Raw genomic sequence first — 16,544 nt, 5'->3', positions numbered from 1 at the left:
ACTTATTAGCACATAGTAGACACTCAGAGTTTTTGTTTGTTTGTTTGTTTGTTTGTTTTGCGGTACGCGGGCCTCTCACTGTTGTGGCCTCTCCCATTGCGGAGCACAGACTCCGGACGTGCAGGCTCAGCGGCCGTGGCTCACGGGCCTAGCCGCTCTGCGGCATGTGGGATCCTCCCGGACTGGGGCACGAACCCGTGTCCCCTGCATCGGCAGGCGGACTCCCAACCACTGCGCCACCAGGGAAGCCCCAGAGTTTTTTTTTAATGTTTGTTTAATGACAAGCTTTTGTGACTTTCCATATACTAGGGAAAGATGCTTCTGGATTTTATGGAAAAGATGATGTCATAAAAGATGGCATTATGTCACCTGGCAGCACGTGAAGAATTTCCTTTTTCATCATCTTGATATTCTGAGAATAATAACAATAACACAACTATGATTTATTGAGTACTTACTATGTGCCAGGTACTATGCTAAGCCTTTTACATGTATTAACTCTGATGGTCACCACACCTGTAAAGAAATGGTACTGTTACATTTGGCTACAAAACTTAGTCCTTGACACTGGAAAAATCCATTCAAGAAATAATTATTCCTAAAAATGTTATGATGGTTGGATAATTTTTAAAGAGAAAGCTATTGTTAAGATAGGTTCTAGGGCCTCCCTGGTGGCGCAGTGGTTGAGAGTCCGCCTGCCGATGCAGGGGATACGGGTTCGTGCCCCGGTCTGGGAGGATCCCATATGCCGCGGAGCGGCTGGGCCCGTGAGCCATGGCCGCTGAGCCTGTGCTCCGCAACGGGAGAGGCCACAACAGTGAGAGGCCCGCATACCGCAAAAAAAGAAAAAAAAAAAAAAAAAAAAAAAGATAGGTTCTAGCTGTAGGTCTTGACAACGGAAGTGTTTCACTTAAGAAGGTTTTGATGGAAAAACCGAAAGCAGACATGCAAAAGCCCTTTACTGAGTATTTTAGTTTTCTGAATAGCAAGTTTCAGTCTGTATGTCCTAGAGTTCCCAAGAATGATAAAGCAGGATTTAGCTGCTTGGTATTTTGTCAGCTATGTCTATTTCTCTGAACAATATTTACATATAAAACTTGTGAAAGTAATTTGGTGTGTTTCTTGTTTGTTTTAGCACTGGAATACCCCAACCTTGATATATCAGAAACAACCAGAGACTACTGGGTAATTACAGGTAATCTCTTCTTTCGTTTCCCCTTTCACCCTATCAGGTTGGTTTGTTTTTCTTTTTCTTTCTTTCTTTCTTTCTTTCTTTCTTTCTTTCTTTCTTTCTTTTTTCTCTCTCTTTCTTTTCTTTCTTTATTATTTTTTAACATCTTTTAACATCTTTATTGCTTTACAATGTTGTGTTAGTTTCTGCTGTATAACAAAGTGAATCAGCTATATGTATACGTATATCCCCATACCTCCTCCCTCTTGTGTCTCCCTCCCACCCTCCCTATCCCACCCCTTTAGGTGAACAGAAAGCACCAAGCTGATCTCCCTGTGCTATGTGGCTGCTTCCCACTAGCTATCTATTTTACGTTTGGTAGTGTATATATGTCCATGCCAGTCTCTCACTTCGTCCCAGCTTACCCTTCCCCCTCCCCGTGTCCTCAAGTCCATTCTCTATGTCTGCGTCTTTATTCCTATCCTGCCCCTAGGTTCATCAGAACCTTTTTTCTTTTTAGATTCCATATATATGTATTAGCATACTGTATTTGTTTTTCTCTTTCTGACTTACTTCACTTTGTATGACAGACTCTAGGTCCATCCACCTCACTACAACTAACTCAATTTTGTTTCTTTTTATGGCTGAGTAATATTCCATTGTATATATGTGCCACATCTTCTTTATCCATTCATCTGTCGATGGACACTTAGGTTGCTTCCATGTCCTGGCTATTGTAAATAGTGCTGCAATGAACATTGTGGTACATGTCTCTTTTTGAATTATGGTTTTCTCAGGGTATATGCCCAGTAGTGGGATTGCTGGGTCGTATGGTAGTTCTATTTGTAGTTTTTTTTAGGAACTTCCGTACTGTTCTCCATAGTGGCTGTATCTATTTACATTCCCACCAACAGTGCCAGAGGGTTCCCTTTTCTCCACACCCTCTCCAGCATTTATTGTTTGTAGATTTTTTTATGATGGCCATTCTGACTGGTGTGAGGTGATACCTCATTGTGGTTTTGATTTGCATTTCTCTAGTGATTAGTGATGTTGAGCATCCTTTCACGTGTTTGTTGGCAATCTGTATATCTTCTTTGGAGAAATGTCTGTTTAGGTCTTCTGCCCATTTTTGGATTGGGTTGTTTGTTTTTTTGATATTGAGCTGCATGAGCTGCTTGTAAATTTTGGAGATTAATCCTTTGTCAGTTGCTTCATTTGCAAATATTTTCTCCCATTCTGAGGGTTGTCCTTTCTTCTTATCTATGGTTTCCTTTGCTGAGCAAAAGTTTTTAAGTTTCATTAGGTCCCATTTGTTTATTTTTGTTTTTATTTCCATTTCTCTAGGAGGTGGGTCAAAAAGGATCTTGCTGTGATTTATGTCATAGAGTGTTCTGCCTATGTTTTCCTCTAAGAGTTTTATATTGTCTGGCCTTACATTTAGGTCTTTAATCCATTTTGAGTTTATTTTTGTGTATGGTGTTAGGGAGTGTTCTAATTTCATTCTTTTACATGTAGCTGTCCAGTTTTTCCAGCACCATTTATTGAAGAGGCTGTCTTTTCTCCATAGTATATTCTTGCCTCCTTTATCAAAAATAAGGTGACCATAGGTGTGTGGGTTTATCTCTGGGCTTTCTATCCAGTTCCATGGATCTATATTTCTGTTTTGGGGCCAGTACCATACTGTCCTGATTACTGTAGCTTTGTAGTACAGTCTGAAGTCCAGGAGCTTGATTCCTCCAGCTCCATTTTTCTTTCTCAAGATTGCTTTGGCTCTTTGGGGTCTTTTGTGTTTCCATACAAATTGTGAAATTTTTTGTCCTAGTTCTGTGAAAAATGCCATTGATAGTTTGATAGGGATTGCACTGAATCTATAGATTGCTTTGGGTAGTAGAGTCATTTTCACAATGTTGATTCTTCCAATCCAAGAACATGGTATATCTCTCCATCTGTTTATATTATCTTTAATTTCTTTCATCAGTGTCTTATAGTTTTCTGTATATAGGTCTTTTGTCTCCTTAGGTAAGTTTATTCCTAGGTATTTTCTTCTTTTTGTTGCAGTGGTAAATGGGAGTGTTTCCTTAATTTCTCTTTCAGATTTTTCATCATTAGTGTTTAGGAATGCAAGAGATTTCTGTGCATTAATTTTGTATCCTGCTACTTTACCAAATTCATTGATTAGCTCTAGTAGTTTTCTGGTAGCATCTTTAGGATTCTCTATGTATAGTGTCATGTCATCTGCAAACAGTGAGAGCTTTACTTCTTCTTTTCCGATTTGGATTCCTTTTGTTTCTTTTTCTTCTCTGATTGCTGTGGATAAAACTTCCAAAACTATGTTGAATAATAGTGGTGAGAGTGGGCAACCTTGTCTTGTTCCTGATCTTAGAGAAATGGTTTCAGTTTTTCACCATTGAGAACGATGTTGGCTGTGGGTTTGTCATATATGGCCTTTATTATGTTGAGGTAAGTTCCCTCTATGCCTACTTTCTGGAGAGTTTTTATCATAAATGGGTGTTGAATTTTTTCAAAAGCTTTTTCTGCATCTATTGAGATGATCATATAGTTTTTATCCTTCCATTTGTGAATATGGTTTATCACATTTGATTGATTTGCATATGTTGGAGAATCCTTGCATTCCTGGGGTAAACCCCACTTGATCATGGTGTATGATCCTTTTTTTTTTTTTTTTTTTTTTTTTTTTTTTGCGGTATGCGGGCCTCTCACTGTTGTGGCCTCCCCCGTTGCGGAGCACAGGCTCCGGACGCGCAGGCTCCGGACGCGCAGGCTCAGCGGCCATGGCTCACGGGCCCAGCCGCTCCGCGGCATATGGGATCCTCCCAGACCGGGGCACGAACCCGTATCCCCTGCATCGGCAGGCGGACTCTCAACCACTTGCGCCACCAGGGAGGCCCTGTATGATCCTTTTAATGTGCTGCTGGATTTTGTTTGCTAGTATTTTGTTGAGGTTTTTTGCATCTATGTTCATCGGTGATATTGGCCTGTAGTTTTCTTTCTTTGTGACATCTTTGTCTGGTTTTGGTATCAGGGTGATGGTGGCCTTGTAGAATGAGTTTGGGAGTGTTCCTCCCTCTGCTGTATTTTGGAAAGGTTGGTTTATTTTTAAAAACTGCATGCCATTCAGTGATAGAATTGGCATCTTTTCTTGGGTCCTGTCTTATACGCCAAGGAGTTAATTCCCTAGGACCAGAAGTGGGTGGAGTAAGCTGAGATAGGAAAAGACAGCACACTGAAGATGAGGGTTAAATAACCAATTCAAAACAGCTACGTTGAAAGTCCCACCCAGGAGCCTCCTCTTCGCAAAATATGTACCCATCAAAAGGTGCAGCATTAAGCTGTGGACGTCTGGGACATGTCCATGTGAATGGTTGTCTATTCGCTTAAAGATCATTTAAAGATCATAGGATTTTCTGCACTGCTTTACAAAACCCAAATGAAAGTCAGAGGAATGCCAGGCATGCATTTTTCTCTCTCCCTGGTTCCCCTGCGCTGATCCTGGTGGAGCCCGGGCATGTCCTGACAGTGAGGGTGGATGGAAGTAAAAGGGTGTTTGGGTGGCAGTTTCCTTTTTCTTCTTTGACATTTCCCAGCTGAGATGTATGAAACAGCAAAAAATTTTTGCTTGCGTTTTTCAAAAGCCAGACAGTAGCTCTGAAAATTAGAGAAGAAAGGATTGGAAGCAGAGAGAGAGGACAGATGCTTTTAGGAGGAAAAGTGACCAGCCGGGCCATAAAGGGTGATGCCAAAAGCTCAGCTTCTCTGTAACCGGTGCCACACTGAATCTCGGAGATGGAGTTTTGGGTGAAGTAGAAGAGGATAGCTTCATTGCTTTGCCAGGCAAAGCAGAACACAGCAAGCTCCTGCCTCGAAAAACTGTGTCCCAACCCGGAGGATTTGATGAGTTTTATAGCAATAGTTCAAGGGTGGGGTTGCTGATAAAATTAGGGTGTGTGCAGGGTCTGCATGCCTTTACTCTTGTCTCAGGTGGTCGGTCTCCTAATCTTGATGAGCTTCTCTGGTCCCTTTAATCTTGCCTCAGGTGGTTTCTTGGCTGCTCCTCCCTTGATTAGTAACTCTTGGAATCTGCCCTTTGGAACTCAGGGAAGGTCATGGAGGCTGGAGTCTTGCCTACAAGAAAGGGGGGACAAAAAGGCTTCTGTGCCCAGGAGCCCCACAGGGTCCTCCTCAGTTTCAAGGGGAGGGACGGAAGGGTGTTACTCTGCTAGAGCTGCCGTAACAAAGTACCCCAGGCTGGGGGAGCTTCAACAACAGGAATTTATTTTCTCATAACTCTAGAGACTGGAAGTCTAAAATCAAGGTGTCAGCTGGGTTGTTTTCTTCTGAGGTCTCTCTCATTGGCTTGTAGATGTCCATCTTCCCTCTGTGTATGTCTGTGTCTTAGTTTTCGCTTCTTTTTGCGGTACGCGGGCCTCTCACTGTCGTGGCCTCTCCCGCTGCGGAGCACAGGCTCCGGACGCGCAGGCTCAGCGGCCATGGCTCACGGGCCCAGCTGCTCCATGGCATGTGGGATCTTTCCGGACCCGGGCACGAACCCGTGTCCCGTTCATCGGCAAGTGGACTCTCAACCACTGCGCCACCAGGGAAGCCCAGTTTTCTCTTCTTATAAGGACACCAGTCACTATAGTATTAGGCCGCACCCTGATGACCTCATTTTATCTTAATTGCCTCTTTAAAGGCCCTATCTCCAAATACAGTCGCATTCTGAGGTCCTGGGAGTTAAAACGTCAACATGTGAGTGGTGGGAGGACACAATTCAGCCCATTACAAGGAGGGAGGAAGATTTTGCAAGTCCTGGAAGATGTGCCTGAACAAGCAGCCCCTCCCAAACCTCCTTCCCCTGCCTGTCTCCTCCCTCCCTTGCTGTCCCAAACAAACAGTAGATGGGCTGCTGCCTGGAATACTAATCAAGGAGCTTGGTGAAGCCTGCTCAAGATCTCTCCTAAATTGCAGAAAATTGCATTTCTTTCTCCCCTGCAAAGCCATGGATTTGTAGAGATTATTTTACCTGCTAAGAAGGCCAACTAAAGAAATGTTTAAAAAGGAAACAACAACAACCCACCAGAGTTTATGCTCAAGAGAGACAATGCAACACATGTTGGAAACCAGCAGGTTATGTAACATTTACAAAATCACGTTTCCTGCACAGGGAATGCTGTTTTTTAACTTGTAGACATTTCCTCCCTTCTCTTCACTTTTTTTTTTCTTTTTCTTTTTTTCTTTTTTTTCTTTTTATTATTATTTTTAAATTAGTTTCTGCTTTATAACAAAGTGAATCAGTCATACATATACATCTGTTCCCACATCCCTTCCCTCATGCATCTCCCTCCCTCCCACCCTCCCCATCCCACCCCTCCAGGTGGTCACAAAGCACCGAGCTGATCTCCCTATGCTCTGCGGCTTCACTTTTAAGGTTTACATTCAGTGGTCGAACATCCTGTCCTTGACAGACTCCTGTCTCATGCTTTCCTCATGTACCTGCGTCTTGCCCTGCCTCTGTTTTAGTGACATAACCTTAATGAAAAGCTCCATATATGGTCTTGTTTTCAGGATTCTTCTGGGACTTGACCCCTGCCCACTCACCTCTGTATCCAACTTTGTTATCACTGTTGCTGCCTGTTGGTAATCAGCATACACTGTGGTACCCATCACTGTGTTTGGGGCTGATTGGATCAGTTGATTCGTGCTTGGGGGGGAAGAGGGGACAGGTCCAGGTCTCAGGATGACCCTCCTGCCTTCCCTTTGGCCCATAACCACTTTCTAGACCCATGGGCGGCCACCAGCAACTTTAACCATCTTTTCCAGAAGGGGTAGGAGATTAGGAACTGAGAGATGAAGACAGTACTTGTTCAGACCTACAGTCCCTCGAATAACCTGTCTGCCCAGATAGTCATCCTGGGCATCCTGTCTTCTGCTCATTGCTAACAGCCAAGAGGATTTGAAGCAACTTTTCTTCCTGTAATTTGTATTATAAAAGCCTAACATGTTTTCATCTGTTTTCCGACTAAACTTATATTAAATATGTTTTGGCACACTCTCCACTTCTCCCCTCCCTGAGTGTGGGTCCCGCCGTGGTGGAAAATCACTGGCTTAGGGTGACTCCTGCAGCCCCTCTTTACAGAGTACCCAGGGGCTACCCTGCTCTCATGGATCCTGCAGTCAGGGGTGTATATATGAGGCGGGGTAGAAATGTACAGACTTAATATTGCTGCCTGACAGAGGTGAGAGCCCCTCTTACGTTTATTCATCTGTCTTTATTTCACCTACCAGAGTCAAAATATCCCAGACCCAGCAATTACAGGATTTCTTCTGGTCTCAGCTCTGCTACTGACTAACCTAGTGTGTCCTTGAGCAAGTCAACTTAGACCCACTAGGCATCACATGCTCACCTTTAGAATCAGGAAAAGATGTGAGCTGAGGACTGAGGTTCTTTTGGCTCTGAGTATGTGAGATTCAACCACGAATAAAACAACTTAACTTGAGTTCACTTGGCCTGATCTTTGGAATCTTAGAGCCCAGTGCAATTGTAAACAAAGAAGGAATGAGAGACCAGTGATGTTACAGTCACCAAATCTTCTGGACAAAGCTCGTAGGAACACAGCAGGGACTTGCCCACCTCCTCTGAGCTGAATCAGTGGTGGGTAAGGGTGGGTGGCCAGGGCCCTGGCTCATGTACTGAGGGGCTGCGGTCTTCCTGGGCCCCCGTGCCAGGGTCCAACCCCCGCTACTGCTTCCGTGTCTCTGTGAGAGCTATGGGCACACACCTCTTTCCACTCCCTTCCAGGCGGGCAGAGAGGTCCTGGAGGCTGAGGTCCGCCGTGCTTCTCAGGGGAAAGGAAAGGAGCTACAGTCCTGGAACACAGCTCTGTGTTTTCCAGGCAATTCCTTCCTCTGGTGAGGATGTGTCTAGTGAAGCAGAAGGCGCGTTTGAGCAACAACAGCTACTGTTTATGGGCACCCCCCTCTCAAGTGCTTTATGGCACTATGCTGGAAGCATTTTTTAATAAAGTATACTGTTTTTTGCAATGATACAGTCAGGAGGAGCTTATGATAACCATGTTTTCTGATGAGGAACTGGGGCCCAGAGAAACTAGGCAACTTGCTCAAGACACTCGGTAAGGGGGCATCAAGATTCAAACCCAGGCCCCTGGCTCCAACCCTCAGCTCTTCCCCAGCTGTCTCCTGAGAAGGACACATCCTCTTTGCAAATAGAGCCACGAGGCATGAGGAAGCTGCCCAGTTGATTCCATGTAGCTCTGTGGCAGGTTCCCATGGCCTCCCGTACTTCACTGGAGGTATTTTTTCTCAATTTTAAAAACTGTGGTAAAATACACATAAAGTGTGATTTACTGTTTTAACCTTTTTTTAAAAAAAAATTTATTTATCTATTTATTTATCTTTGGCTGCATTGGGTCTTCATTGCTCTGCCCGGGCTTTCTCTAGTTGGGATGAGTGGGGGCTGCTCTTCGTTGCGGTGTGCGGGCTTCTCATTGCAGTGACTTCTCTCTTTTTTTTTAATATCTTTATTGGAGTATAATTGCTTTACAATGGTGTGTAAGTTTTTGCTTTATAACAAAGTGAATCAGCTATACATATACATATATCCCCATATCTCCTCCTTCTTGCATCTCCCTCCCACCCCTCTAGGTGGTCACAAAGCACCGAGCTGATCTCCCTGTGCTATGCAGCTGCTTCCCACTAGCTATCTGTTTTACATTTGGTAGTGTATATATGTGCAATGGCTTCTCTTGTTGCGGAGCACGGGTTCTAGTCGTGCAGGCTTCAGTAGTTGAAGCATGCGGGCTCAGTAGTTGTGGCTCGCGGGCTCTAGAGCACAGGCTCAGCGGTTGTGGTGCATGGGCTTAGTTGCTCCACGGCATGTGGGATCTTCCCGGACCAGGGCTCGAACCCATGTCCCCTGCACTGGCAGGAGGATTCTTAACCACTGCGCCACCAGGGAAGCCCTTAACCATTTTTAAAGTGTACAATTCAGGGGCGTTAAGTACATTCACAGTGTTGTGCAACCATCACCACTTCTTTGATGTCTGCCCTTGCATCATCTCTGGGATTCCTGTAGAGTAACCCATGATGGCATCCCTCGACCATCCTGTGTCCCCTCTCTTGCTCTTGTCCACCAGTTAGGAGAGACCAGTGTAGAAGTAATCCTTCAGCAGTTGGCGCTGTCCTTTTATGGGAGGGGGGGTGTCTTTGAATGCGCAAGAACACGGGCTCTCCTTCTGGGGTCAGGAGGCTGGTCAGCCCTTCCTCAGCCTGACAGCTGTGTCAGGAGGGTTCCAAGGGGCCACAGTGGGAAGTGCAGGAGTGTTTTATCTTTGTTTGCAGGAGTTCTGCTGAGCTGGGAGTCCCTCATGAGGGCCCTGGAAGGAAAGCTGCTTTATGCCCTCCGTGGGGATTATTTAGCATTTGTGGTTGCAAAGAAATAATTTCTAAGACTCAGCTGTGGGTTTTATTTTTCTATTGATCGGTTTAAACATCGTTCTCAGTATCTCGTTGTCATCCGTTGCATGTTCTGGCCCTGTTAGAATGCCATCATAATAACAATGCCATCTTTATATCCAAGCTATTGCCAGATCCCAGTAGACGGGTGGTATTAATGGTCCTTGGCTGGACTGTAGTAAGACAAACTCTGCTAAATGAAAAACCTTGTATTACATTCCCAGCCCATGTAAGTTTTGGTCTAAGAAGGTGAGAATTGCTTTTAGCATTTTTGTTTTCAGGGATGACTGTGTTTAGAGGGAGTGTTTGTGTGTTTGGGAAGAAGTGTGCTTCTCCCCAAGGGTCTCGGAGGAAGGGCTGGCTTTGGGGGTAGACAGCAAATGGCAGTCGCCCCCATAGTGATTGACCACAGCAGTCCTTGGATGGCTCTGATGTTCACTAAATTCTCTCCCATGCACCAGCCATTGCCTGGAATTCCATCACCAACGCCTTACCCATTGATTACAGATACCCTGGATGTGGATGAAGCCCAGCAGTGAAGGGGGGATGGAAAGACAGGGTTTCATTTGCCTTCCGCACACCAGGCTCTATGCTAAGCTGCTCTATACATCTTATTTCATCTCAACCTTAAAGCCCACTAGAAATATATTTGCTGTGATGTAGCCCTTCTTATTCCGTTTTACAGAAAAGGACTTGGACTCTGAGAGGGCCGGTGGTTTGCCCAAAGTCCCCCAACTGGCAAGGGCCAGCAGTGAGAGAGCCCACTCTTTGTATCCACGATCCTGCTCTCAAGTGAGAGAGACTCCAGGGGCCCTGGGCAGCTTTAGGGGTGAGCCCTGAAAGGACCCCATTGGGGAGAGAGGGATGAGGACACCGAACAGGGTGGTTTGCCCATGCGGAAGGGGCTGAGTTGCAGGATGGAGCTTAGATTTCTCACCAAAGCTGTTGGGAAGGAAAAGTAAAATCAGGGTAGCACTGAGCCAGGGCTTCTGAGTGGGAACCACCAAAAGTCCAAGTAGTTGTACCCATTAGCGATGCTGTATTCCCATATGGACTCTGACAACACGTACTTTCTTAAATAAGGTTGGGACCTAATACAGCAGCGTTACACCTGTCACAGCTTGTGAAGGACAGAGTGCATGCTTTGGGGTTCCACACGCTTGGGTTTGAGCCCTGGCTTTGCTGATTACTAGCTGTGTGACCTTAGACAAGTCACTTAACCTTTTCAGCATCTCGAACAGGTCAATAGCGATTCCTAACTCCTGGGGCTGATGTGAGGGTAAAGTGAGGGAAGGATAGCCAAACCCTAACATGGGGTCGGGCCCATGGCCCTTAGTGGCTGGTGGGGGCCAGCGGTGGCGGCTGTGGTTCTGAGTCAGCAGGCAGCCTCTCCTCTGACAGCCCCTCTGTGTCCTATGTCCACAGTGCTGCAGGGCGTGGACAGTTCCCTGGTGGGCCTGCACAACCAAAGCTTCGCCCGGGTCATGGAGCAGCGCCTGGCCCAGCTGTTCATGATGTCCCAGCAACAAGGCCGGCGGTTTAAACGGGCCACCACCCTGGGAAGCTACACCGTGCAGGTGGGTGTGCACAAAGTCATGGGGGTCTTATAAGAAGGGTGTGGAAATGTGCTTCCTGAGCCTAAGAAAACCATGCTGCGTGCCAAGGAGCACTCACATTGCAAGCTGATGAGGCCGGTTAATCCACACTGCTCTTAGGTTTTGGGAGGGGGTGACAGTCATAGTCATCGAAATCATGAAGGAGGGTGGGAGCTGCTCTCCCGACTACTAGACTGTAGGGAAAGGAGGTCTCGGAAGAAATGCTGCCCACGTGCACATAGTTATTAAACAAAAGGCTATTAGTAGGCAAGGGCAACTCCTCTGCATCCTGTCCTGGAGGCTGGATGACGTCCCAGCCTTCAGGCCTCTCAGCACCATGACTGTGATCAGCAGAGACACCGATCAGCCTTACAGGTGTGGGGTTCTGTTAGCCTTGTCGAATCCGTTTCAACAGATAGAGCCCTCTACGTTGATAATGGACACGTGACCACACAGGGATTCAGGGTAGGGAGCTGTAGCAGACACTAATGGTGCCCCGCCCAAACCCCCTTATAATTTCTATGATGAATGCTGATGAACTTCCAGCATCTCTTTATTGATGGGCTGCTCTTGAGATGCCAGAACGTACTTTGCCCAGCCACGGCTGGCCGGAAGTGTCTGGGAATTCACCAGTGGTGGAGGTATAAATACCACAGCTCTCTTGCTTCTTGGCTGGGAGGATTCTGAAACATCTGCTTTAGGATCATTGCCAGAGCTTTCCCACAGAGAATTAAGCTTTAGTTTCCCGCTCTGGTGACTGGCTTCATAATGCATCCCTTGTTAGCTCCCTTCCACCCCCTGTCAGTTCCCTGCATCTCTCCAATAAATTACAAGCATTCAACTCATCTCAGAGTCTGCTTCAGAGGGAACCCAGTAGCCATCCTGAGGGTAGAGGCTCTAAGCCTCTCTAGGTTCTTTATCCAGTTCAAGCAAGAGTGGGAGTGTCTATAGCATGTTCTGGCCAATCCACATATCTTGAGTACCACTAATTTCACCAAAAGAGAACCCATTTCTAACATTTGTTATGCTAATTAACAAGCTCTCTTGAGCAAGGTATCAAATTACAGAAGTGCTTCTGGTAGTTGCCTCTAGGAAGTGGACTTCTTATTTTCTGGGATCTAGTCCACTGCCCCTGGATTGGTAATTGACCACATCTAGTGTGTAACTTAACCCAAACACACATGGGTGGTGTCTCACTGTCTAAGAGGAAGCTTTAAAGGAAATTGCAGACATTACCACAGTGTCTGCAGATCATGTCCCCAGGCAATCTTGGAAGTACAAACAACCCATCTTCTGGAACACACTTCCCTGGGTTAGTCAACATCACGCCCCTGAGGGAGACTCCAGGTCCCCCGTTCGCAGCTGGCGAATTTGGCCTCTTGTCCTATTGGATGTTGCTTTGGTTCTAAAAACCTTTGTGGTCTGAGACAGCCTTGTCATGAGGTAAAGCGATAGTTAATTTCATGTGCCAGGTTTGTGATTTCCCTTCTGTGGGTCCACATGAGCCCTATAATTCACACTTTTCCAAATGACAGAAAGGAAGTTGCTGGGATTCAGACAGTTGAAAGGGGATTTGCCTCAGCTGAAGGGGAGGAAAGAATCACCCTACACTCCTGGTGTTATTTGTAAACCTAAGAAACCCAGCACATTCTAAGTGTCTAAAAGAGCCCAGTGAGATGCTGTTTCCTCTTTTTTTCTGAGTACTCAGTGTGCTTGGTCCCTTTTGTTGCCTGGAAAGCCTGAGTGAAGTAAGTAGGGGTTTATTTCTGCAAATCCCCAATTTACCGAGGCTGTAGACCACCTTCCAACATCATCCTTGGAGAAATTTGGTAAGAAGAATTTGCTATTAAATTGAAATTGAGCCAAGTTATTAGATACTTGAATGTTCATTCACCTTGTACCTGGTTATACTAATGCTCTCCCTACCTCCTCTCCCACTGGGGACAGAAATAACACCCCCAAGTTTCCCAAATAAAATTCACTCTACATAGCTTATATCATCCTTCACCCAGAGAAGTCTTTCGTCTTGGCTCAGATCATTTGTAAAGATGAGCCACCTTCATGAATATGGAGATTTTAATGTCTAGAATCTAAAGATTTTTCTCTAGTGGATGTATGCGAAAAACTGAGTCCAAAGAAGATATACATATGACCAGTAAGCATTTTTAAACATTTAACTCTTGTCATCAAAGTAATGCAAGTTTTAACTACCACAAGATGCCATTTTCAAGATGAGTAAAATGGTACTACCCCGTGTTGATGAGGATGCAGTGAAGTGGGCACCCTCAAACACAGTAAATGGATATGACCTTGCTGGAGGGCAGGTGAGCAATTCAGACAAGAATCTTTTAGATGGTCACAACATTACTCCTAGAAATTCATTTCGAGGAGATAGAGGTGAACACAAAGATGAAAGGGTAAGAGCAGTGTTTCTCAGAGAGTGTCCAGAAAATGACTCTATAAGGTGCCCAGAGGCAAAGGGGCTTTCTGGCCAGGTCAGTTTGGGCAAGGCTGCATCCTGTAGAATGTTCTTGAAGATTCCAAAGGCATATTGGCATACCAAAGACTCTAAAAAAACCTGCAGGTAAAGAAATCTCCTTAACTTTCTTCAATATACTGGTTTCTACATTTAAATGCCAATAAGACCCTTGTTTATAATAATATCTACATTTCCCCAACATTTTATTATAAGCATTTTCAAACTCACAGAAAAGTTGAAAAAATTATGACGTAAGCACCCATTTACTCACCATCTAGGTTCTACAATTAACAGTGTATTATGTTACTGTTTTATATTTGATAACATATCATTTCCATACCATAGATCAGTTTGGACTGTTCTAGAACCTCATATAAGTGGAATCCTACAGTATATTCTCTCTTGTATAAGGCTTTTTTGACTCTGTAGTGTTTTTGAGATTCATCCATGTTGTTCTTTTATTCAGTAGTGTATTCCTTTTTATTGCTGAATAATATTCCCTTGTATGAAATATACTACTGTTTGTTTATCCATGCTTCTGTTGATGGACACCTGGGCTTTTCCCAATTTTTAGCTATTATAAACAAAGCTTCTATGAGCCTCTTCTGCAGGTCTTTCCATGGCCATGTGCTTTCCATTTCTCTTGGGTATGTAGGAGTGGAATTCCTGGGTCATAGAGTTGGTGTATGTGAGTTCTATGAGAGACTGCCAGACCTTTTCTCAAAGTGTACAGTTTGATTCTGCCACTCCCACCAACCAGATGTGGAGTTACCCCACCTCCTCATCAACACGATGTGGTCAGCCCTTCTTATTTTAGCCATTCTGGTGGTTCATAATGATGACTTGTGGTTTTAAATTGAATTTCCTCATTGAGCATTTAAAAAATATGCTTATTGGCCATTCAGATATCTTCCTTTGTGAAGTGTCTAGTCAGACTTTTTTAAAACCCATTTTTTATAGGGTTGTAGTAATATTTATTTTAATTGTTATTTATAGCATACACACATAGGAGCATACAAATATGTAGAGTTTAAAGAACACTAGTAAAAAAGAACCCACAACCCAAAGAGTAAGAACATTACTGTTACCTTATCCCAGAAGCCTTTTCTGTGTCTTTTCTGATTATACATACTCACTTCCTTCCCGTCAGAGTTGACTGTGCTTCTGAATTTTGTATTAAATCACACCTGTGTTTTCTGTATAGATTTTACCATCCTCATGTGTATCCTTAAGTAGTACATCATTCGGTTTTGCATTTTATATTCTGTAATTTGTTTCTTTTGCTCCACATCAGGCTTTTATATTCACCCATATTGATACAAAGAGCCATAGTTCATTTACATGACTCTATAATATTGCATTGGGTGACTGTACCATAACTCATGTATCCATCCTTCTGTTACTGAATCCTGAATTTTCAGATTTTTTTGCTATGATATGAACAATGCTGCTATAAACATTTTTGTAACATCTTTTAGTATCCTGTGAAACTCGTAATCTGTAATGTACACTTTGGAAAATACTATATTACACCATAATGTTTATCGATGGTTAATTACACTAGTAAAAAGTTGAAAACAACCTAAATGTTTAAAAATGAAGGGTTAGTTAGGTTTATGAGACATGCATACAGTAGAACATTATGTAGGTTTTAAATTTATATTTTATGTATTTATAATGACTATCAATTGTTAGTTACAATGCTGAAAAGTGAGTAACAATTTAAGTGTTCAACAATAAAGGATTGGCTAAGTTTATGAGGCATGCCTTGGAATGCTGTGTAGAAATTAACATTTATGCTTTTTTTATATTTAAGCCCATTATGGATGCAAGTAAAAATGGCAATATATAATACTATATAGAGAGTATGATAAATAATTTTTTTAAATGATAAATCAAAGGCCTGTGTGGAAAAAACAAAGAATAGAAGCAAATACTCCAAAATGGTTATAGTAATTAGCTTGTGGTGGAAGGATTCCAGATTGTTTTTATTTTATTTCATTTCTCGATGCTTTTTTGTATTTTCAGATTTCCTGTAGTGACTATGTATAACTTGTACAGTGAGAAAAAGCAACAAAGGTTATTTTAGAAAAAGAGCTTTGAGTCTCCAAGTACTGCTTTTATCAGAGTTCTTTTGAATGGCAGACATATAAGTTCATTTTTTTTTCCTCTCTGGCAATTGCAGGAATTTGAAATTAGAAATCTTGTTTGAGAATAACCTAACATGCCCTGAATTAATGTGGAGGCCTAGTTTCAAATGAGGCCAGAGTTCTCTGGAGGCTGGAAGACATCACCATTTCAGCGTTTCCTTCTCCAGCCTGAAACTGCTCTTTCCAGATGTTTATATTTTCAAAACCCTTTTCTCCTCACTGCCTCCCTCCTCCAGCCATAGCAGGGTTTCTTGAGACGTTGGTGTTAGGGAGGTATGCGAAGGGTGATGTCTAAAATATACGTCATGGGTCCACTTAGCCACTTCGCAGTTGGGGGACAGCCTGCTGATTGCCCAGGTGATTGCAGAGTTGATGCAAGATGCCCTGTAAACATGGCCTGTCTTTTTCTGAAAGATGGTAAAGATGCAGAGGGTGCCAGGACCCAAGGACCCTGCGGAGCTGACTTACTACACCCTGTACAATGGGAAGCCTTTGCTGGGGACTGCAGCTGCCAAGATCTTGAGCACCATTGACTCCCAAAGGATGGCCTTGACCCTGCATCACGTTGTCCTTCTGCAAGCTGACCGTAAGGGGATAACCTTTCCATTCATTCATTTTTAAATTTTTAATAAATTTATTTATTTATTTTGGCTGTGTTG

At 43.8% G+C, this 16,544-nt stretch overlaps 1 protein-coding gene across 1 annotated transcript in view; it reads left to right on the top strand.

Annotated features, from left to right (window-relative positions):
- The window catches only part of KIAA1549L (KIAA1549 like), a 187,218-nt gene that overhangs the window by 69,735 nt on the left and 100,939 nt on the right, over positions 1 to 16,544 (top strand). Inside the window, exons 10-12 of the mRNA XM_060105171.1 lie at positions 1,136 to 1,195; positions 11,087 to 11,238; positions 16,300 to 16,471. Of these exons, the coding sequence (XP_059961154.1) occupies positions 1,136 to 1,195; positions 11,087 to 11,238; positions 16,300 to 16,471 (384 nt within the window). The remainder of the gene's footprint in view (positions 1 to 1,135; positions 1,196 to 11,086; positions 11,239 to 16,299; positions 16,472 to 16,544) is intronic.

The sequence above is a fragment of the Mesoplodon densirostris genome, chromosome 7, assembly GCF_025265405.1.
Source record: "Mesoplodon densirostris isolate mMesDen1 chromosome 7, mMesDen1 primary haplotype, whole genome shotgun sequence".
In the NCBI taxonomy this organism is placed as follows: domain Eukaryota; kingdom Metazoa; phylum Chordata; class Mammalia; order Artiodactyla; family Ziphiidae; genus Mesoplodon; species Mesoplodon densirostris.
Note: the sequence above shows the minus strand (reverse complement) of the source record. Positions and strands in the feature narration are given on the sequence as shown.